General features: G+C 30.7%; 3 protein-coding genes across 3 annotated transcripts in view; 1 reads left to right on the plus strand and 2 right to left on the minus strand.

Annotated features, from left to right (window-relative positions):
• Miga (Mitoguardin) overlaps positions 1-6765 on the minus strand; it is a 74680-nt gene extending 67915 nt beyond the window's left edge. The window contains exons 1-2 of the mRNA XM_964919.4: positions 6449-6765; positions 6239-6389 (exon numbers count right to left, since the gene is read on the minus strand). Coding sequence (XP_970012.2) covers positions 6239-6389; positions 6449-6544 — 247 coding nt within the window. The 5' untranslated portion in view covers positions 6545-6765. The remainder of the gene's footprint in view (positions 1-6238; positions 6390-6448) is intronic.
• Positions 6766-6961: 196 nt separating this feature from the next.
• On the plus strand, positions 6962-15574 carry LOC658311 (F-box only protein 42). Its single transcript, XM_964713.4, has 5 exons — positions 6962-7242; positions 7311-7607; positions 11060-11556; positions 14700-14963; positions 15015-15574. The coding sequence occupies exons 1-5, from the start codon at positions 7104-7106 to the stop codon at positions 15426-15428; spliced, it is 1611 nt and encodes a 536-aa protein (XP_969806.1). The 5' UTR covers positions 6962-7103; the 3' UTR covers positions 15429-15574.
• A 2714-nt stretch (positions 15575-18288) lies between these two features.
• Positions 18289-23142, minus strand: LOC107397405 (uncharacterized). The gene is made up of 6 exons (XM_008201099.3): positions 19546-23142; positions 19010-19497; positions 18857-18958; positions 18707-18809; positions 18503-18661; positions 18289-18456 (listed from the first exon to the last, which is right to left on the minus strand). Exons 1-6 carry the CDS (start codon positions 19771-19773, stop codon positions 18403-18405), a joined length of 1134 nt encoding a protein of 377 aa, XP_008199321.2. The 5' UTR covers positions 19774-23142; the 3' UTR covers positions 18289-18402.
• Positions 23143-23173: the final 31 nt, after the last annotated feature.

Consider the following 23173-nt stretch of genomic DNA (forward strand, 5'->3'; position numbering starts at 1 on the left):
AACAGCGATGGTTTATAATCGTGTCGGCTTCTAAATTAACTAATTAATTTACGCAATCATACAACTAGTGTGTAGCTAAAGTTTCCTGTTTCTATTCGTTTTAAGGCATCGCCTTTACGTTTATAGACTTGACTTTTTAATTGTGTCCTTAAAAAGAAATCGTGTGAAGGAAGGTCAGGAGAACAGTGGGTGCAGAATATCGAATGAGATGATTTCCTACTTTTGAGTGGAAAAATTAAACCAAATCAAAAATTGCATTTTTTAAAACAATCTTTGTTAACAATACTTGTTTAGAAACCATAAGATAAATTTTCCTGTGGGAACGCAAGTTTTTAAGCAACAAAGGAGGGAGTGCCCTCATTGTGTTCACGCGGGAAAATCATACTCGCAAAATTTCAGCATTTAAAGGAGCAATGTGCATTTTACATCATAACTGACCGTAAAAAACCTTTTTTTCAGGAAAAGCCAACAACGGCAAAATCGTGGTCAAAATCTGCACAGCTCCGATGCTAAGCCACACCCAAACAACATTTCATTCTAATATCTTGTCGCAAAAAATGATAACATCATTTATGTGTCAGACAGTCCGAGACATAATACATGCCCGTATTTAAATTTTATCTTTGATATAATTTAGTCGTTATGATTACGTTCGGTTTATTACATAATTGCACATAAATTCGCAACTATATCCCGGAAGCACTCAAGCTCGAGCTTGCGCTTATTCCCCATAATTTATACATTATCAAGGCAGGGGTCCAATTCATTTCGATTTTTTCTAATTAGTAATCACGAGGTTTGGTGAATTAACTCCGGGCAACCTGAGCCCCCTACATTCCCTCATTAAGTGACACCATGTTGTAATTTCATTGTCGCCCCATTTTGATAGGACCGCAATTACCCAATAATGCTTGCTGTGGCCTTGAGCTTAATTAACCTTGACTGAATTGCGTTCCTGTCATCCCATCGAAATGGCAATAATTCAAACAATTCCGGAACAGCCAACATTCAAACTTGAATTAAAACGATTAATAGAAGGGAGGGAAAGTTTCAACAAGTGCCCACGATATTTAATTATTGGACCAAATGCTACACGCAGAGAAATCGTTTGGAGTAAAAATACATTCCTGCGAACAAAACTCTGAATGAGGATTCGGTTACTCGATTAAATTCCACACCGTTTACTTCGGGCGCAGAATTTAATTGTATTATAAATAACAGTCGAGACTGTCATTTTGCAATTATTGTAATTGTCTTTCCCATTTGAAAGTGGCATCGATCTGCGTCATACCTACATAGCTGATATCAGAGACAACGTATAGGAAACTCTATTGTTAAAATGACAAAGAACTACTTACAAGTGGGTGGCTCGAAAGATCTGATCAGTTATCTCATTTTTCGAGAAAAATAATATCAAATAGTATTAATATAAAAGAATAAAAAGTAAAAAAACAATGTATACAGGGTTCGTTTTTCGAGCTTCACCATGAGGATCTCACTTATTATAAGAGATACCAGTTTAGACAAATTAGGGCAAAGTTGGGCATTTTTATACTACAATTATCTACAAAAAAATTGAATTTTCATTTTTTGTTTTTAGGTTATTGGTAAAAAATCGTCAATTTGTAATTTTCTATTTAATTTTTTTAAGCGAAAGAATTAGACGTTTTCAACTAGGACGTTCTTCAAACATTTTTCTACAAGGAATCTAAATCTGTCGTCTGTCTGTCAATTTCCAAGGCATTCTTGATGTCAGAGTTACAACACTCAACTTTGGTTTTTCTTATGGAAGCCATATTCGCTTTTTGTATTTTTGAAGTGTTTTTATTCCTGATTACAACGACGTATCTATCACATATTATGATCAAATCTTACATGCTGATCATAATGGAGGAAGAGCATTTTCCGAAGAGTGTTTTGAAAAATAACAGTTTTGTTTTTGAACAAACTAGATTTTAAAGGTTTCATTGCATTGAATTTGGATCTGGAAGATTCACATTTCCGCCAAGCCTATCTTTTTTTAAAAGTAAACGACATGGTAAGCTAGTTATTTTTGCAAAACAAAACAAGACAAAGTTATAAAAATTCTGTTCGCATATAATAGAACTGTCAAAATTTTGTTTGTTAAACAACATTTTTGGCGTTTTTTTCCAAAGCATTCTTTGCAAAAACGCTTTTTTCTTAATTTTAATCAGCTTGTAAGATTCGATCCTATAATGTGATACATCGTTGTAATCAGGAACAAAAAGACTTTTCAAAAATACAAGTATCAACTATGGCGTCCACAAGAAAATCCAAAGTTGACTCTGACATCAAGAACGCCTTGGAAAAGGCGATGACAATTTAGACATCTTGTTCCTCAGGCAGAGGAATGTCCAACTTAAAAACGACTTAGTTCTTTTGGTTTTCGTTTAAAAAAATTAAAACGAGAGTTACATTTTTTTTATTTTTCTCAATAAATTAAAAAGACACTTCAAAGTTATTTTCAGATAATTATTCAGAATAAAAATACGCAACTTTGCCCTAATTGACAATACTCAGAACAATGTAATCGTGGATTAATTTTGAAATTTTTTAACGATTATTGATCTGGTCAGCTGGAATAAGAATTAATCTAGTATTATTTGTTGCATTAAAAAAACTTAGAAATAACCCACTATTGTCTCACCCGGTATCATTCTCTCAAAACTTACCTACTTGTACTTAGTTATAAAGATATTACATCAAATAATTACAAACAATGTAATTATATGCGCTTTTTGCGACACAAATAGGTACAGACTGTAATATCCGTCTCTTTAAACCCTTTTTGTTGTCCTCTCGGCACAAATAGCCCTCGTTAATCTCATAATCGGGCGAAAATTTCCCCATCACGCGTTCCACCTAACCCTAGGGCAGCATCTCACACAAATTTTCACCTTTTTCCATATCGTAAATTTAAACCATTCGTAAGTCGATCATCTGACGAAATATGTTCCCACTGTAGCAGATATCGGCAAAAATGTGATCCTCCCTAACCGTAATTTCTCATATGACAATGTGTGGGTTCGCAAATTGAGAAATATTAAGGCGCTTACGCAGAATCCGCTTGTGCCATTTAGTAATGGAATTTAGGTCTGCTGAAATCAATTTAGAGATGTGTTTGATGGAGGAGAGACCTAATTAACTTTATAGGTATCTTCCGGTTACTGTTCTTGTTCTCAATAGAATTATGGAAACGCTTTTTGTCTCTACTAATTACCTGTCGAGAAAAATAATTGATTTTTCTCCACTAATGCGAAATGGGCTAATTTGCTTTCAGCTTTTAGCACATGTAAGACAAAAGACAATCTTTAGTTTGTTTGCTTGTAATGTTGGAATAGTTGACTGAGTAGAAAGGTATTGTTTCGTGAAATAAAATGGATTGTTTCTAAAGTGGATTTTGTTTAAAATCAATAGGAAAAGAAAAGTATGAATACAAAGGGCTCTTTCACGCGTTAAATTGACCAAATGTATTATAGAATAATAAATTTTGTTATAATGTTAAAACCGTCGGAATTCACTCCCATTTTATTTTTGGCGCGATTAAATGCACAATTCATGTCCTAATAATTTAGTAAATATAACAATTATTACAAAATTCAAATTTACAACAAATGACTAACAACTGAATGTTAAAAAATGAATTGAAAAATAACTTGTAAAAAATAGTACGAGTATGTTCAGTAAAGTCACCAGACCTTTAAAAAAAGTAAATAAAATACGTTTATTTGATGGTAATGATTCGGTCTAGCGGTTTAAAATGCTTACGAGCAAAAGTTGTGAATTATTTCCACCATGCCTAAAAAACGCGATCAGTTGCAAAACCCTAATGAAGTAATTAATTACAGTTAATTTAACTGCGAATGAGAGAAAAGAGCTTGCCGAACACAGAGAGCATGGTAAAGGAAAAGTGATACTTTTTGTTTTTAGAAGAAAACTGGTCAAATTGAAAAATAAGGTAATTTCGATTAATATTCAATAAACTTCATCATCCTGAACAGGCACTTGGTGAGCGAAACACATGTTACAGCAATTAAAAGAAGTAAAAATAAAAATGAAACTGAAAAATTAAACTAACAACGCTTCCACCATTTATGAGTGGTCACTGAAATCAAGATGAGGCAATTAAACTCATTTACGTAAGCCGCAGTGACCACAAATTAAATTTAATTACTACAGCAATGTCTGCTAAAATCCACATCATAGAGAATCATTTTCAAATTTATGACAATCTTAACAGGAAGCACTTGAATCAAGTTTGCATAAAATATCAAGTAAAACTTCCGCTACTATTTTTCTCTAAACTGTAATTTGATTTATGCCACAGCATTACTATTATACCCGCTTACAATCTTATCCAAAGGCGTTTGATAACAATAATTTCATTCATATCCATACATCTATAGAAGCTTATGGTCCTTGACTGAACTAAAACAAATGTATTCCACCGGGAAATACAGCTTCGGGCACCATCATACTTGATTAATTTGCATTTTATACGAACAGAGCCAGTTAATTGAGCGTTTTCAAACTCTACTACATGTTTCTCTATAAATTAATTTCTACTGCTTCTGCTCATTATTGCGAAATTTTCGACAACATTTAATATGTTCAAATCAAATTCAGTTTTTATCGTTATTTGATTAAAGCGGTAAAATGTACAAAGGGAACTTTCCAACGATTTAAATTTTTTGAATGGAAGCAATCAAATGAACTCCGCTATATTAAATCGGGAAATATTCTGATGATGAATGCAGAAATAAATTTTACTTGCTGTGTCGCGAAGTGGGTAAATAAAGTTTGTAAAAAAACATAAAGCACTTAGCTACCATTTTTAGGTTTATTCATTTATTTTTATACGAAAATAGCTAAAAAAGTAATTAAATAAATAAAAGCCGGATTAAGAATTGTTTCAGCACTTTATTGTGTGGATTTAATAACACTTAAAGGATCCATTAAGTCCCTTAAGGAAAACCAAATATGGAATAAATGCTCTTAGAGGAAATTCAAAACCGTTTAAGCATCATTGCTGAAATTAGATGACGCATCCCCTAATCTAACCCCCAACAAAAATCACTAAATGGCAATTCTCGATTGGATTAAATGTAGCAACAAAATTATCAAATTTTTCCTGCTTTAATTACACACGAAACAGCAGCATATATCCCATTTCAGTTCATAGTAGAATTTTGCAACAACGCATTTGAATTTTTTGGAGTGAAATGGAGCACAAATTGAAGGTTTCTGGTGGCTTTTCTTGGTTCAAAACATGTCGCTGGGCTTTAATTTAACACACAATTCTTTTATTTTACAGAAACTCTCAACTTGTGCTTTATTTTTCACTCCGAAAAATTCAAATGCGCTGTTGCACTTCTACTATGAACTGAAATGGAATATATACATAATTAATCACAAAAAAATCATTCTCATGAGCACTACAATGAATACTGTCATAAGTTATTTATTTATTAATTATTATTTATTGCAATTCTCACTATCACCAAGAGTTTTTATGTAAGTTTTGTCGCAGTAAAAATGATAATAACATTATTATGAGAAAAATTAACCCTGATTACGCCGTGTCACTACACTTATTGGTGTGTATTGAAACCAATGGCCCTAGAGAATCGAATTTGTGTCACCACACACATAGCTCATACTTATGCATAATTGGCTTGTTGGTGATTTAATGAGAATAAATATTTTTAATCAGATACGCATTATTCTTAATTCATATCCTTTGGAAAAATATAATACCACTACTACTATATTAATTTTAATATTCATTTCAATTCAAAATACAAATCGATCACATGTTTTCCACTGTCCTTGTGAAAAAAATAAAATACAATAAATAAAAAATGTTCCACTTGCTGTTGTAATAACTAATAACATAACATAATCGGTTTTGAGAATATCGCTTCAGTTAATAAAAAACATGAGTTTACAATGTATGATTAATTATGAATTTATGAATCATAAAAAGAACAAGTTAAAATGTTAAAAAAACATTATTTTCCCTCTGTAGCTATTTACTCTGTTATAGGCAACCAACATTGCGACCAATCGCAGTGCGCCATCTTTAAGAAAAACCCCGTATTCTAAATAGGCGCCAAATACCAAAAAAATTTCCAAAAACCGAATACTTCCGCGAATTTGACAACACGCGTTATTACCACAATGTAAAAACGGATAAAACAACAATCCAGAAACTAACCTCCATTAGGACTCCTCATTCCAGAAATTCTTGAACGTTTAGGGTAAGACCGTCTGAATTTAGATAAATCCACCGTCCGCTTCTTTCTTCTCAAATATCGCGCTAAAACACCAACTACTGCAATACTCGCGGTAACTGAGACCACTATGACCTACAAAAAATAGCTCCAAATGTATAATTATTTTACTTTGTGGAAAAAACAAAATTTACCTTTTGAGTGGTGGATAGGGTAAATTGTTTGGGTAAAATTTGTCTCAATTTGTCCAGATGCGCGCTAACAGGTCCCAAATGTGTTATTAAAGACATTTTAAATTATTTATTTGGTTTGTTTGTAGGTTATAACAACACAAATTAGGTTAGAATCGATACGGACCGGTTTATTTTAATACTTAAACGTTACGATTAACTACATTACATTATAATTTTAGTTTTGGGGTATAATTGTTGTAAAGCATTGTAAAAGTTGACTAAAATGTATTTCAAAATGACACTAACTTAAAAATCCCGGCACAACCGAAGTCACTCGCGAACTGATCAACGGAGGCGCGTTTAGGGAATTTCATTCCGAAATTAATTCAATTTTTAGTTTCTGAGCACATGAAACCAATTTGAGGGTTTAAATTAAAAGCACAGTTTACATATTTACGAGAATTAATTGAAATAAGGTGAAAACAGGTGAAAATAAGCCAAAGGACTTTGGGTTTAGTGATTTAGTTTTGTTAGGTTTGGTGAGAAATGTCAACGTCTCGATGACATTTTACGAAAATATCAACAAAAACTTGGAATTTTCGGGTTTATTTTTATTTTGTCGTAGAACCTTCGATGAGAGCAGTTGATAAGTGTGAAAATTGAAGTGTTTTATAAAATGTCTGTGGTGAAAAGTCCGGCTCAAATTGAAGACCTCCCCGACGAGGTTTTGGAATTTATTTTATCTCTAATTCCACCCTATAAAGACCTGCACGATTGCATGCAAGTGTCGAAAAGATGGAGAAGATGTGTTTTAAGTATGTAAATTTTGTCAATTCATGGTACTAAATATAGCCGCAACCTCAACCAATTTTTTGTTGTGTAGATGTTGCCAAAACCAAATTGAGGAATCTGCATAAGGCCATTGTTGATTTCGATATAAGATGGTTCACTCTGACCCCCGTGGAGATGGCCCCCACGATATCGAAGCGTTATTCGCACACAGCCGCCATTCATGAAAATTCGATGTACGTTTTCGGGGGCTGCACCTGCTCCATGACCACGTTCAACGACTTGTGGAGGCTAGATTTGTCCAAACGGCAATGGGTGCGGCCCCTGGCCATGGGCACGTACCCTTCGCCCAAAGCCTGCAGCTCTCTAATCTGTTATAAGGACCTTTTAGGTAACTGAATTTATTACAGTCGAACTTCGATAACTCGAATTGACAGTTGCCAGTTGCCAAAACCAATTGAATAATTAAAAACAGTTTAGATTTTTATACAAATAGATAATTGATAATTATAATTTTCTTAATATAGTTTTTGATGGTGTTTGCACTAATTTTATTTTATTTTTTATTTGTTTTAATACCGTCTACTTTTGGTTAAGTTTGATACAAATATTTTGCCATCAAAACCACATGTTGTGCTGCTACTTCTTTTGTTTGTTTTTTTTTGTTATGGTAAAGGTGAAGTAACAATTGAATGCGTTTTAGGACATATTTTCGTCATACATTATCCACGTAGTCCAATTCTTCTTTTATTCGAAAGGTCCAGTAATTTTAAACAATTGTATTTTTTTAATAAAGTTTACGGGCTTTTGGAATAAAAACACCATTTAAGAAGAAGTACCAAAATTCGGACGTTCGCCAATTACTATTTATGTAATTATCTAATTTTTCTATTATTTTTTTTTATTTAAAATTAACGTCGCTTCCAAAACCACTGTAGATTTTAATAGTTCTGTTGTGAACGATTTTTGGAAATTTACAATTTTGTCAAAAAATAACAAATTACTTTATTGTCATCTAACATAAACGTACATAAAGGAACTATTAAAATTAAAAATTAAAAAAATTAAAAATAATACATTGGCAAACGTCCGACATTTTGACAGTTTACTTAAATTGTTTTTTTACTGTAAAACCAAACCAAGGCCGATACAAAAATTTTGTTAGATGCAAAAATTGTTTAAGAGTAATGGATTTTTCTATTATCTTAAAATGTGTTCAGTTGTTGATCGATAAGTAACAAAATACAAAATGAGAATTTATTAAAGAAAATCGAAAATAATTTTGGAACTCTGATACCTTCTAACTTTTAAAATATGCAACTTGGTATGGAGGTAGATTGGGTTAAATCGCTCTATTTTGAATCTATGGTTCATTTTTGTTGTCATCTTTTCGTTACACTTTGTATATGCCAACTCATTACGATTGAGATCCTTGAACAAAAAGTGCCTTGAAATTTTTTTAGATTTTGCTATTAAAAAAAGAGGAAATCTGGAAAAAGTTGCCTATCTTTGTAATGATTTTTTTACAAAGAAAATATTTAAGAGAATTAATTTCAGGTGTTGCTACGTAATTACGGGTCCTGTACTTTTCTGGACAAAATTTTCTATATTAAATTCCATACAAAAAATCCGCGAAACCATATTTTTATCTTTAGGTTTAAATCAGTTTTTTGATACTTGACCATGTAGAGAGTAAAACTTACTCATCACTTGACCATGTTTGGAGCATAATCTGTTAAAGACGCACTCTTTTGAAGAACAAATAATTGTCTACAATTTTTTCTTTCTTACATTTTTTTGTATATGTGCAAGGTTTTGAAAAATATGGGACGGAGAGCAAATCTTAAATTTTGAATGTTTTTTTTTGTCATGTCTTTCGTGAAAATTTTATTCGGCAGTTTTTCTTACACCTATTAAGAATGTAAGGCTCAGTACTTAACATTTCTGCATTTCTTCAAATCAATTAATGGAGCACTTAAATTTAAATTGGGAAAACCCGAGGGGTGCAGGGGAAATCGGGATACAAAATAGAGGAAATCAGGGGAAATACGAGGAAAACAGGGGAAATCTAAGGAAATTTTCAAATAATGCGCATGCCCAAGTTAAGATTTTATGATCCCTGTCGGCAACATGTTTGCGGTGATAGAGCTTCAGCATATATGGTTTATGATGATTGATGAATGATGATAAAGAGTACAATTTATAGATAACTCTTTATAGCGTGCAAAAGTAATAGAAATTTTTTTTTATCAATTAATAAAATATATATGACGAAAGACATCTTTTGTGAATTGAGGCTGTTGAAAATAATGTTCACGCGCTTTTTTATGTACAAATGCTTCTGTCTCATCCTTTAACAACTGTCAATTTTGAAAAATATTTTTTTCATCAAATTACTGAGTTTTATTGGTTCTAAATTTGTTGTTGGAATTTAATTTAACACATTAGCTGCTAATTTGTGCTCCATTTCTCTTAAAAAAAATCAAATGCGCTGTTGCCATTTTCTATTTTAAAAACTGGAATGAGACAGAAATATTAGACCAATTAGCAATTTTACAATGTTTTATTCACAATGAATTTAGAAAATCTAGTAAATGTTCGGGTTGCTTATTTTCCCGAAATATCCAGGATGGCTTGTTTTAAAAATTCGCTCTGTATAATAAACCTAAAACACAATAGATCTTGAAGTGTTCTCAGAATCGTAAAAGTTGTATGTATGAGTTACATGAACCAACATTTTTGCTTATATTCCAATTATGTTTTATCCTCGTATTTATTTGACATCTCGTTCTTACCAATAGAGTTTGCATTTGCCGTTTTTAATTTTTCAATAATTAATTTTCGTTTTATTTATGGTTATTGCAAGACAGCAATAGTAGTTTATTATATTACAAGTAAAGAAAAGTTTATCATTATCTGCGATTGAGTGCGGAACACGAGTTTTAGAAAAGAATCACGAGCAGATTGTGCCAACTCTTCTTTACGTGCATAATTCAACGTTTTTTCTTATAGATATATCCATAAATTTTTGGGATTAATTTTTCACCAGTAGAATAAAATCACCAAATCACCATTTTATTACATCTAGAATGATAAAAAACACTAAATTAAATAATCATATTAAAATTTCTGAATTTGGCTTGTCTTTTGATTTCATTAAAAACATCTTCAATGATCTAATATTTATTACAAATTAAAAAATACATATTATGATAATTAAATTGTGAAAGAATGAAGAAAAATCTGCGTTGAACGGGTAATAGGTATTTAATTCACGGGAAATAATTTTGAAAAATTAGGGGAAATCTGGAGAAAACATATGAAATTAGGGGAACTCAAGGGAAATCAGGGGAAATCAAAAAGCAAAAAGGGAAATCTGGTGTACAAAATTTGGCCTGCGGTTTACACCTCGGGAAAACCATTTGGATTCGAAACGTTTCAAAATCAGCGAATATCAAGTTCAAGCGTTGTTGAGAATCACTTTGCTAGTCGAAATATAAAAACAAAATAAAGATTGTGTTAGCTTTGGATATGTTTTCTTTATCAAAAGTTTCAAACACTTAACACTTAACAAAATACTTATTAGCGACCTTGTATTATTTTAGTTAATCTTCACTAATTTTGTTGGAAGAGTTGTACGCTCCAATTTTTTATTATTTCTAATGTCATTTTGCTTAAATGTTGTCTTATGCAAAAATACCCACGTGAAAAAAATTATTAGAAGTATCATATAAAATATTTTAAATTTTGCGGCTTTTGTGCTACGGAATTCATAATAATTCGAGTTATCGAAGACCGACTCATCTACGTTCGACTGTATTTGTGAAAAAAATATGAATTTAGTATTATTCGGGGGATGGGCGTACCCACCTTCGTACCCCCTATACCAAAGTTGGCACCTCTTCAACGAGCTGCACATCTACGACATCGCAGCAAATCACTGGACTTGTGTCAACACCACCAACACGCCGCCTCCCACCGCCGGCCATTCCGTATCAGTTGTAGGCGAATGGATGATCGTTTTTGGCGGCATTCATAAACCGAGCACTGCCGTTCATTGTGAAAAATCCAACGATATTTGGAAGCTAAATTTAGAAACGTGGACGTGGTATAGACAGGAAGTTGAAGGCGAACCGCGACCAAATGGCAGATTAGGACAAACTCAAGTAGTTTTAGATCCGAAACACTTGTTGATAATTGGGGGCTCAGGAGGGCCCACTCTTAATTACTGTGATGCTTGGATTTTGAATATGGAGGGGGCGGTGTGGAAGTGGAAGCAGGTGGATATTGAAGGGAAGGCCAACAAGCCTAATAATATCTGGACCAACCCTGGCTGTAAGGTAGGTCTCCTTTAAATTTATTTCGCGCAAAACGAACTTTTTTTTGGATTTAAACGGGAGTTCGCTAAAAGGATTAAAAAAACTAGTAGTCAGCGTTTGCTATATTTTTCTCTCTGTGTGTGATTTTTCCGGAATGTTTCTACCCTTCCTTACAATTAAAATTAATTAATTAAGAATATTATTATTAAAAAATAAAATATATGAAAATATTAATTAAAATTTTTTCATTATAGAAATGATAATTATAGAAATTAATTAATTATAGAACTTCGAAAATATTAATTAAAAATTTTTGATTTCTGTTAGCTGTTTCAAAACTATAAAAACGCCAACGTCGCATTTTACCGATTTATTTTTTTAAATAAAATGGATAAAATTGTAAAATAGTTATTAATTGAAATACAAATTACATAAAGTGCACGAATAATTTATAACAACTAATTTTATAGTTTTGAAACATTCTAAAACGACGATGTTTTTGAACTAAAATTTCTTAAACTTTTTGTTTCATATTCGTAATTACCTAATTATTTTTTGGGGCTGGCGATATTTTTTGCGATTTTTTTTGCACAATGCAACATTTAAACAGATAACACAATAAATAACATAATTTTGCAGCTAAATATTTAATAGCAGACGCTGAATTTTGTGCAATTATTAGTTTTTGAGATATTGCTTAATTATTTTATAGAGGCTACTTGTGGTAGACTCACCCTGTACATGCGATTATACCGGGTGTCTTTTCAAGATTGAGGCAAAAAAATCTAATGATAACACTAAGTTTTTGGCCTGCCTGCTTGCTTGTTAAAGTGGGTCTCAAAACAAAATATCTACAACACTGTATTCTATTTCGAATTTGCAACCCGGCAACACCGTTTGGTGGAAAATGTGTCATAAAACTCAGAAACATTATTAATTCTTTAATGTTTTTTTAATGTAACTCAAGAAATGGCCTTGTTTTGGAAAAATGTGCTACATTTTATAAGGTTTTTCTTGAAAGAACACTTTCAAAATTATACCGGGTGTTTTCCTTAAAAATGTTAATTTTAAAATATACCTTAAAATCGGGGTGTTCTCACGATTTTTTCTGCTTTTCAATTTACCCTTGAAATTCGGGGTGTTTTCCTTAAAAAGTAGCAGTGTGCATAGGGGCCCTTATACTACTTTTTTATGTTTCACACTAAGTACTAATAATCGTTTCCTAACACAATAGTGAATAATAATTTCTTAAATTTACTATCATTACCTAGCAGTTTTTTGCATTAAATTTTTTTTTATTAAAACAACAAGATTTGTCGATGTTTTAACACTGAGTATTATTTCCTAGGAAATCGTTTCAAAAATTATTCATTTTTATTGATAATTAAATTATGTTGTCCTCAGGATTGTTACGCAATGTTATCATATATTTATTTAAAATTTGTTATTATCAATAGCTTTATTACATAGACTTTTCTGTTTTTACATTTCTGTGTAAGCATTTCTCTACCACACTCCACTGAGTTGGTGCTCCGGTTTTTGAGCACCTTGTAGGAAGAATAACACTATATTTAGGCATAATTTAGTAAGTTTTTTTCGTTCTAAATTTATTTTCTGTTATTGCAAAATTTGTAAATTAATCAACGTAGCTTCTCTCTAAATAAGCTTACTAAAAAAAAGCAAAAATTTAACACTCTTGGGTCTAGGCTAACAGTGAAAATAATGCATTTTCAGGTCAAATTTTGTGGCCTACGTAGCTTTGTCAAAATTTTTAGATTTTTGTAAAATTGGTACACACTTTTCAGAGATTGTTTGCTTTGTTTTGGTAAAATCGTAAACTGAAAACTTTTTTGTTTTAAGAGAATGAACTGGTAAACGAAAATTGAAGTTTGTCTTTAACACTCTGCTGCATTGTTATTACAAAATTTTTAAATTTTCTAGTGAAATGAAACAGTAACAGTACATACCCATTTTTACCGATTTTTTTAAATTTAATGAGTTTTTCGAATAAAATATCACTCTAAAACTCTAAACTAACGACAAAAATGATGCAGTTGAGGGCAAATTTTGCGATTTCCTACATTGTTTTAGGGAAAATTTTTTGATTTTTGTATGTTATCCATTAAAAAACACTCCTAAGAATTTTTTTACTTAGTTTAATGAAATCTCTTTGATCTTCCTTTAATTTACCTTTTCAATAAAAAAATGTGCTCCGAGTTTATAAAAATAAGAAAAGAAACCTCACTTTCAATCCTAAATTCTAAAATTTTCTGCATTGTTTTGGTGCATTACATAATTCGAATTTTGTGAGCGCCCCGTTGAAAAACATGATTAATTTAGAGAAAATTACGCATTTTACACTAATTTAGTATACGTTTTCCATGCTCTAAAATAAAAATAAGCAAAAATGACGCATTTTCAAGCCTAATTTTAAATCAAGAAATCAAGTGTGTTATTTGTCAAGTGTCAAATTGACAACTGTCATTGTAAACGTTTGCGTTCTAAAGAACTAAAAATCTTCCAAAATGCATCATCCCGAATTCGGATATTTATACAAAATGCGAAACATTGTCACCTATCGATTATCTCCGTTTGAATTGAAACCATTCCATGGATTTTTTTCTTCCGGTGTTCCGAAAATGATCAGACGTGTACAGGAGGAAATTTTTCCTGTGGGTTTACCTTTACTTACTGGAATAATTATTTATGATCAGGTCGAAAGACGACATAACCATTTACAAAGAAAAAACCCAGCCGATTACGAAGACGAAGAATAATTTGCATTTGAATCTTGAAATTAGTACCTAAATATTAAATTTACTTGTTAAAGTTTTTGCTCAAAAAATAAATGCCTTAAGTTTGATTTGTTGTTATTGTTTTCCTGGAAAATTCTGAAATTACTGAGATGTGCGAACTTGTAATAAAATAAAAATAAAGTTTACCTTCGCATAATTTGCGGAAATCCACAATCTTGGAATCAGTGCCAATGTTATGTATTTTTGTAGAGAAGGATGTTTATTTATACAATTATGTAAGTTTTGTATTTCCGGTCCCAGTTTAATTTAAGCTGTTTTACCAAGAGAAGGAGATTTTGTCTTGAGTGTTTTATTTTAAAAATCTTGGTTTTGGACGAGTGGTTGCAAATCATCGATTAATTATTGCAGATAGGGGACAAAATTGTGATGCTCAACCGCATTCGCGAAGACCAAACTTGCCCAATAGTTTACTACCCAAAGAATTCCTGGGTGAACCGTAGAAGCCCACAAGAAGATAGTAAATTAGCTAGGATAGATTTAGCAAGTCGCGAACCAGACAGGGATGAGAACGTCAACGGAAGACGCGGAGTTTTAAGGAACCAGAAGAGAGAAGCTGACGATGACGACGTCTACCAACCTGGCTGTTCGAACAACCAACGAGGAGATATTCTAGTATGATGTTGGTCAGTTATGTTTTTTTTGTAACGTTTTGACCCATTTTAGATCAACAACTGGTCGCCACCCATCAACAATTTAGCTGCATTTAGCGTCCCAAACAACAGATTGTCGAAGTCGGACAGGATACGGGAGCAACGTCTAGCACGCTTGTCAGAAATTAAAGAAAATATGAAGAAAAATAAAAAAGAAGAGAAGAACAAGAGTCACTATTTAGGGATTTACGTTTTAGATCTTTCCAAAGCTTTAAGTTCGAGACCATATGTGACATGGTTGCCACCCAAAAATTTGGGTAACGGACCTGAAGAAACGATTTTGTATACTTTGCTGGCTGGGAAGTCTGAACTGGTCATGTTTGGAGGAATTAGAAAGGATCCCACTTCTTTAGGGTTTTCGGTTAATTTCAACAGTCAAATTTCCAACAGTTTACATTTTATTTCTGCACCCAATTATGTTATCTGAACGAATTATATTATTTTTTCTGCAATTCTAGCATTACTAGGGAGAATGTGCTAGTCATTGAATGATTGCTGATTTTTTTTTGAGTTATTGGAGAATTATATTGTATCGTTCCGTTTGATTATTCTGAAATACATTTTTTATTATTACTAACATTGTTTTATGTACCCCTATAGTACCTGAGTAAAAAAAAAAACGTTAAAAAAATAATAGACCGTATGAATAAAGTTAAGTAAATGTTACAACTTGTAACTTGAATTTATATTTATTATAATAGGCATGATTGCTTTTTTAACTTGTATGAAAACGCTAATTATACTGAGCGCCAACAGAACTTTTATTTAAATAAAATTAGTGTGAATATGAAGATTTAAACGTGCTGAATTTGAATTTATAGACAGAACCAAAAATGATGCACAAAATTTATATCTTTGTTATGAATCATCTTTTTTCGAACAGTTGTAGAGCAAAACGGTTTGTTCCAGTGAATTGTACGGTTCATTTTACGTGTTAACGTGCTATACTAGTTTTTCACAAAATTTAAAATTAAAAAAAAATTTTTCATAGAAAAATAAAATAACTTAATTGTTCACTGAAAAGATCATTACCCTAAAAATTTGTATTAGAGCAAAACGGTTTGTTCCAGTGAACTCTACGGCTCATTTTGCGTATTATACTGTTTATTTTTTCAGCAAATCTTTAATTTTTTTTATTCTTGTATTTTTGTCGATTATCGGACAATAAGTCCGAAAATATTTGTCACCTAATATGTTATTTTAACATTTTTTTTTATTATTTTTTATTGTATTTATTATTTTTTTGAAGTGCATGAATAATTTATAACAGCCAATTATGAGAGAAAATGCGACGTTGGCGATTTTATATTTTTGAAAGAGCTAATATGTTATTAACATAATGATTTTAATTATTTTTTATGTTTAATATTTTAAGTAAATTCGCGAAACTTTGATTGAAAAATTGCAAAATGAAAAAATATTTTATTCTTCGACACTGTCAAAATTTACGGTTTTTCTCCTGTGTAAGGAAGTTTTGACAACTGTTTGGCATTTGTCATTACGAAACGTCAGATTATTTTTAACAAATTTAAAGCAATTTTAAGTCTTGCTGAGTCTATTTCGAAGAATAAAATGTTGTATTCAACTCGTTTTTGTGTAAATCGGTTCATTTATTTCGCCTCGTGGATGATAAACCACTCGTTTTCACTCGTGGTTTAAAAATCCACTCGTGAAATAAAGCGTCCGATTTACACTCAAACTCATTAAATAAATAACTATTATTTGTTGAGCTCGCTTACCTATTAAATAAAACTAACACACGTGTTTCTGATGCACCCTGACGTAAAAATTGGCAAAAAGGAAAAAAAATCGTGACTTAGAAATTATTAAGAATTTGACGATTTTCTCGAAGCCAATCGATTTCCCGGATAATTTTACATGAAAATAGTTTCACTTTTTCAAATCGTTTTGCCATAATTGAGAAAATAAAAAACTGAAAAATTTGTGAACACATTAAGGCCGCTTTTGAAAGTACCTCAAAACCAACTAAAACGCATCCTATAGATTTTAATGTTCTCTTAATGGAATATGGAATAAACCGTTTGAAAAGTGAAAAAACAATGATAATGTCAAGTAGTTTTTTGTGATTTTTCAGAATCTGTAACACAAAAACCAGAAAACTATCAGATAATTAAATTTATCTATTCTCTGTTGAAAACCCGGAGTCGCTTTGGGCAACGGTTACGCTTACACTTTTTCACTAAAAAAAACATTAAAACAACTAGAAGTCCTGGAGGCCAACGGTTTGTTCCACTGAATTCTACGGTTCATTTTATATAGTACGTATTGTTTCTACTGGTTACTGGTTTTTAACACAATTTCATAGAGAAATACTTAAACACAAAAGGCTTTATGTATTTATTCTTGCTCTATTTTATAATGGGCAATTGTTTTTTTATGTTTTTTTACATAATTAGCATAAAAACACTTTAACCTAAACACAAAAAAATAACAAAAAACAATCTCTTCTTATAAAATAAAGCAAAAACAAATAGGTAAAACTTTTTGTATGGAATTTTAAAAAACTCTTTTTACCTTTTTTATTTTATTTTTTTTTATTTTTTGCCTTTATTTTTAATTATTATTAATTAAATAAAATTTAATAAAATGGCAAATAAAATTTTCGGTGGACAATTATAAAATTAAAAATCACTAGAAAAAACTGCGAGAACTATTAAGGTATTAGGACTTTAATCGAGAAAAGTCTAAAATATACTAAAATGTCCTTTGAAATATTCATTTTCTTTACCAAAAATTTTTGAGTAGTATTGAGTAGTATTGATTACAACAAGTAATATGAAAAGAAAAAAAAATGCTATTGATAGGCAACTAATATTCATTCCAAATCAATAGAAATAGCAACATGGCATTTTTTCCCAAAGTTTGTTGTTAAAAATTATTCATGCACTTCAAAAAATTAATAGCTAAAGTAATTTATAGTTTCAATGAGAGATCTAAACGTCAATAATTATTTTACGTTTTTATCAGCATTATTTAAGAAAATAACTTTGTAAAATGCAACGTTGGCGTTTCCGTAGTTTTGAAACAAAGAGTGGTTGTAATTTTTTAATGAGTTTTAGTAATTTGAAACAAATTGTAATATTTGTTATAAATTAATAATAAGGAGAAAAAAAGTTATTTTTGTAGATCATAGTTAATCAAGATAAAAAGCAAATAATAAAATTTTTAACAATAATATTTAATTAGAATACATTTTTCTACTCACTTTGCACTATAGTTTATCGGTAACAAAGAAAAAACGCCAAGTCTAATTATAAATTCAATCAAATGATCAAATGATATTTTATCAGAAAGAAACAGAAAACTATAATAAAAGCTTTTACTACATTTTATTCAAACTACAATGAAATGGTGAAAATATAGGTTTCAGATTTAAAAAATTATGTGGTAAGACCTGTCAGTAAAGTCGTTAATGAAAATCCGATTCGCTGGATCTGAAATTATTCGTGAAAATAACGTTTAGTAAAACAATTACTTTACTTGAAGCATTAGAGATCTGTTTATTATCAACATTCCACCACCTGTCATGCGAACGGGAACCTGGGCTTGCATCAGCCAAAAAAGAATAAACTTACGAATTTTTAAATTCTTGGTTTCGTACCAGTTTATGAAATAAATCTGCAACGCCAGTTTTTCAGCCTGAAAAATGCGTTTTACTTCGGTTATTTCCCTTGCAAATTTTACCTCAATCTCAATCTCACTAGCAGGAATAAACATCATCACGAGCAACGCATTTATCAAAAACGCGATAAACATGCTTTCAACAACTTCAGCAAAGTTTGATATGCTGAAAAGAGACGTTAGAAGAGAAAATTGTTTTGACTAGCCTCATACTTGTTGAAAATTACAAACAACGGTACACAAGTCCCCCAAATTGTGAGGATGTAAGTACAGAGAAAGAATTCGGAATAGATTTTGTTAATTTTTTTATGTATTCTGCTGGAACAATTAATTTTTCATAAAATTATTCAGTGTTTGTGGTCTTACCTTAACAAATATATGTGATATTGACTGCATGCCTTTAGCTGCGTCCAGGCATAAGTTTCCTCATCGCCACTTTTAAATGTAATACTTTCAATTGCCTTTTGTAACAGCACAAACTGTGCTTTAAGATTTGTAGTTGTTAGCAGATACAGACCGTCAAAAACCGCCAAATAATTCAGGCATTCTATATGAATAGCGCTTTCTGCGACATAAATAATGTTCTTGACAATCGAATTATTTCCAGGAATCCAACACGATTGTGGTAAGTCAATATTTTCCACAAGAAATGGTGAACTGCAGTGAACTACTGTCGACATAATTCCACTTATGACAATAAGTTTGATCAAAGACACGCAGAATTGCATATTTTTACGAAGTTTTGATTCAGTTGGTTCTCCAAAGAGGTCATACTTCCAGAAACGAGACTGTTCTTTTATCAAGTCTTCGTAGAGAGCACTGTTTTTAATTAAAATAGTCTTCCGAAGTAGAATCTGGAAACAACAGTTTAAAAGTTAATAAAAAATAAATAAATAATTTACATATGCGGTGGTGCAGACGGCGATAAAAACTTCTGTAATTTCTGAAAGGTTGTTATGTTTGAAACGGATGTTGTAAGTCATCATTCCAAACAAAACCCACATCACGGGATACAAAATAAACTGCGATATAATTTTCAGAAATGGTTTACTTGACGATCGCAAGCCACTCAAATTGTAACATGTTAGACACATTTGGAAGTAATTTGTTTCACCTTCATTACGCATCATTTTGAGGTAAGTGTTTAAGCAGAGGTTGTGACAACCAAAGTAACATCAGAGAAAAAACTGTCCTTTTATATTTTCCAAATGATTCAATTAAAAATTGAAAATCCTTTAGTCATCTTTTGTCGCTTTGAAGAAGTTGTTATCGAATACTTAACAAATAAATCTTTCATGATTACTAATAAGTGGCTTCCAATTAGAAATCATTTTGTTTAAAAATTCTATTTGAGTTCTACAACCAAAAATTTAAAGCTAACGGCTTATTAAATGTTAATTACAATACCACCGTTAGGCTCACAATGAATTATTTATGGGCTTTTGACATGAAAATCAAATTTGGTTACAGTAAAATTTTATGTCGTGAAAGAAACACGATTCAAAGGTAAGAAAGTTGTGTACTTTTTAAAATTCAGTTATACCTATCTATTTATCGTAGATAAATTAGCATACCAATTTCATGTTGAACGGAATATGAAAAAAGTAGTAAACTATACTTTTCAAATAATCTTAATTAAGACATATGAAACTACTAGATCTGAATAACAGACATTAGCATTTTGTTGGGAAAAAAATTAACATCACTTAACACATAGTTACTGTTACTGTAAAATGTAAAGCATGAGTCATAGAATTTTTTGTGTAAATTTTTTTGAGAAATCGGTAATAAAGTGTTTTTAAATGTTGCTCAAAATTGGCAAGTGCTAGAAAAAAAACTGTAAAGCATAAAATTTTACATAAAAATATTCTCCTGACTTTTTTGGTATTATCAAATTAACGAAACTCTTAAATATAGTTGCATGGGTGGTTAACTGTAAAAGGATGATATGTAGAATTTTAAAAAATCGTCATAAACACATGATTTTGTGTAAAATTTTTTGTTGAATTCAAATCTAAAGGTTGTTTTTGGATTTGAAATTATCTTCATCATGAAAAAGACATTTTAGCAAAAAATTCTTAAAAACTTAAAATTCGACATAATGTGTGCAATTACATCCTCGCATCTTTCTTCTTAAGTTCTTAATGAAGCAAGAAGTTTTATTTTTTTGCAAAAACTTTGCATATTTTATATTAGTGTGGTGAAATTTTCGAGATGCGAGGAAGTTTTTTCATTTTAAAAGATATACTCCTACATAATGAAATGAAGCTTTAAATAAGTGTTTGATGCAAGAATCATTTCGGTATTTATTGACACACTCACCAAGTTACTGCAGTTTAATCTTACTGCAAAATGCACTCGCGGTGAAATCGCAGCGTATTTTCCTCTGAGGTGTGGTCAGCGCTTTTGCAAATATTTCGAAGGTAAAAATGGTTAATAATAAAAAAATTAATTAATGTCACGTCAAAAAGTCATTTGGAATGTATTAAAATTTTGTAATTTAGTTTAATTTTGTCACTTTTTTGGGATTTTACATAAGAAGGTAGAGGAGATAAAAATGTTTTTTTTAACTTTTTTGATATTATTAAGATTAACAGAGAGTTAAATTATGAGTAACTGATAAGTATGTACAACTTTTAAAATATTATGGTGAGTTGAAAGTTAATGAATTCAACGTTTTATTCACTTAAAAAAGAAGTAACTATAATTTTTGCAATAACAAAGTTGAGAACAAGAATAATTAGTGTAAAAGACAAAAAAGTTACTTCTAGAAAAATTATTTTTTAGAAAATAAGGTTATAAACATTTTGATGTATTAGCTGTTTCAAAACTATAAAAATGCTAACGTCGCAACGTCACTTCAAATAATTAATAGCCAATATAATTTGCAGATTCAAAGAAGGATGTAGTTATTAATAACTATTTTACATTTTTATCAACTTTATTTAAAAAAATAATTCGGTAAAATGCAACATTGGCGTTTTTATTGTTTTGAAACAGCTAATAGGTACCGACTAATGATTTAGGGTAGATTTTACAATCGTCAGATAAACTCCAGATAAGTTTCTAGTATAATTACTATGGGTACAATTGTTAGAACAATGTATTTTTTTAAATTTATCTCTCGGATAAAGCTATTCGACGATTGTAAAATCCGCTCTTAATGAGTAATGAACTATAATGACATATTATTGCCAAAAACATTAAGTTAAATATCAGTTTAACATTTTCAGAAAAATTAAAAATAGCACATTTGATTTGATCAATTAATCTTCCCTTTAGATTTAAAGAGCCCCAAACGGCTAGTCTTAAATTTGTATCAATTTTGGTCTTCAATAACAATTCAAAAGTACGTAAGTTTTGGATGTCCTAGTTTTTTATGTCCACCAATGAATTATACCAAATGGTATAAAAAAATATTTTCGCAGTACATGAGCTGTTTAAAATGTAAACCAAGAAACATAAAAAATTTCTTGCACAAACACTTTATTTTCATTTTTTTAACTTTTTCTCGGAGGTTGAAACACAAAATTCTTTGACTACGATTTTATATTCTTTACAGTAACTTATATCAAAAATGCAAGCTTATGCCAAACATTTTGATTCAAAGGCTTATTTAATTACAGACTACAGAGTGATTCAAAAGTGTCGGACAAAGTCTCAGGAGGTGATAAAGGACACTAAAGTCATTAAACGTTAAACTAAATTTAAAGTTTTTATGACAAAAAATTGTTTGAGCTTTTTTTTACGAGATATGGCTTTTCAAAGCAAAATTTTTAAGTTATGTGTTTGGTGTATCAGATCATATTTTTTGACATTAGTTAGCGAAAATGCAACTCGTGCATTACACATATACCTTTTGAAAAAAATTACCAATTAATATTTCATGATATACAAAACATTTAAAAAAACTTGTAAATTTGACAGTAAATTGAATTGGACATCATAAAAACAAAAGAGCAGCAATTGATATCATTGCTAGGGAAAACTAATTTAAAAAATATTTAATAAAAACTAAGTTGATTGAAACAAAAATCTAACTTTATTTTTGTGTTTAACTGAACGTATCTTATCACCGCCATTCGAGAGTTTGTCCGGTACTTTTGAAACACCCTGTATAGGTATACCGAAAAGAATTTTACATTTTTTAACAAATTTACTTGTCAATGAATGTTTTATTTTATTTATCCTTATTGGTATCTTTGTAGGCACAATGCGTACTAAGTTAGAAATATAATATGTTAAAATACAAATTTTTAAAAATTTAAAAATTGACCATTATCTACAATGTGTTCAAAAATGATTGTTTATCAAGTCACCTATGAAATTTGAAAGTAATGTGCCGCTTAATTTAAATTGAGAATGCTGTCAAAGTGCCAGATCCGTCAAAATAATGGAAAAAAGCTTAGAAACCAAAAACGAAAGAATACACAACAAATTTTCAAGACAAATTTTCGACTTGACACAACTATGCCGCAAAATGCAAAATAATGAGTAATAAGCTAATTCAAAGATGTGACAGAAATGAGG

The sequence above is a fragment of the Tribolium castaneum genome, chromosome 5, assembly GCF_031307605.1.
Source record: "Tribolium castaneum strain GA2 chromosome 5, icTriCast1.1, whole genome shotgun sequence".
In the NCBI taxonomy this organism is placed as follows: Eukaryota; Metazoa; Arthropoda; class Insecta; order Coleoptera; family Tenebrionidae; genus Tribolium; species Tribolium castaneum.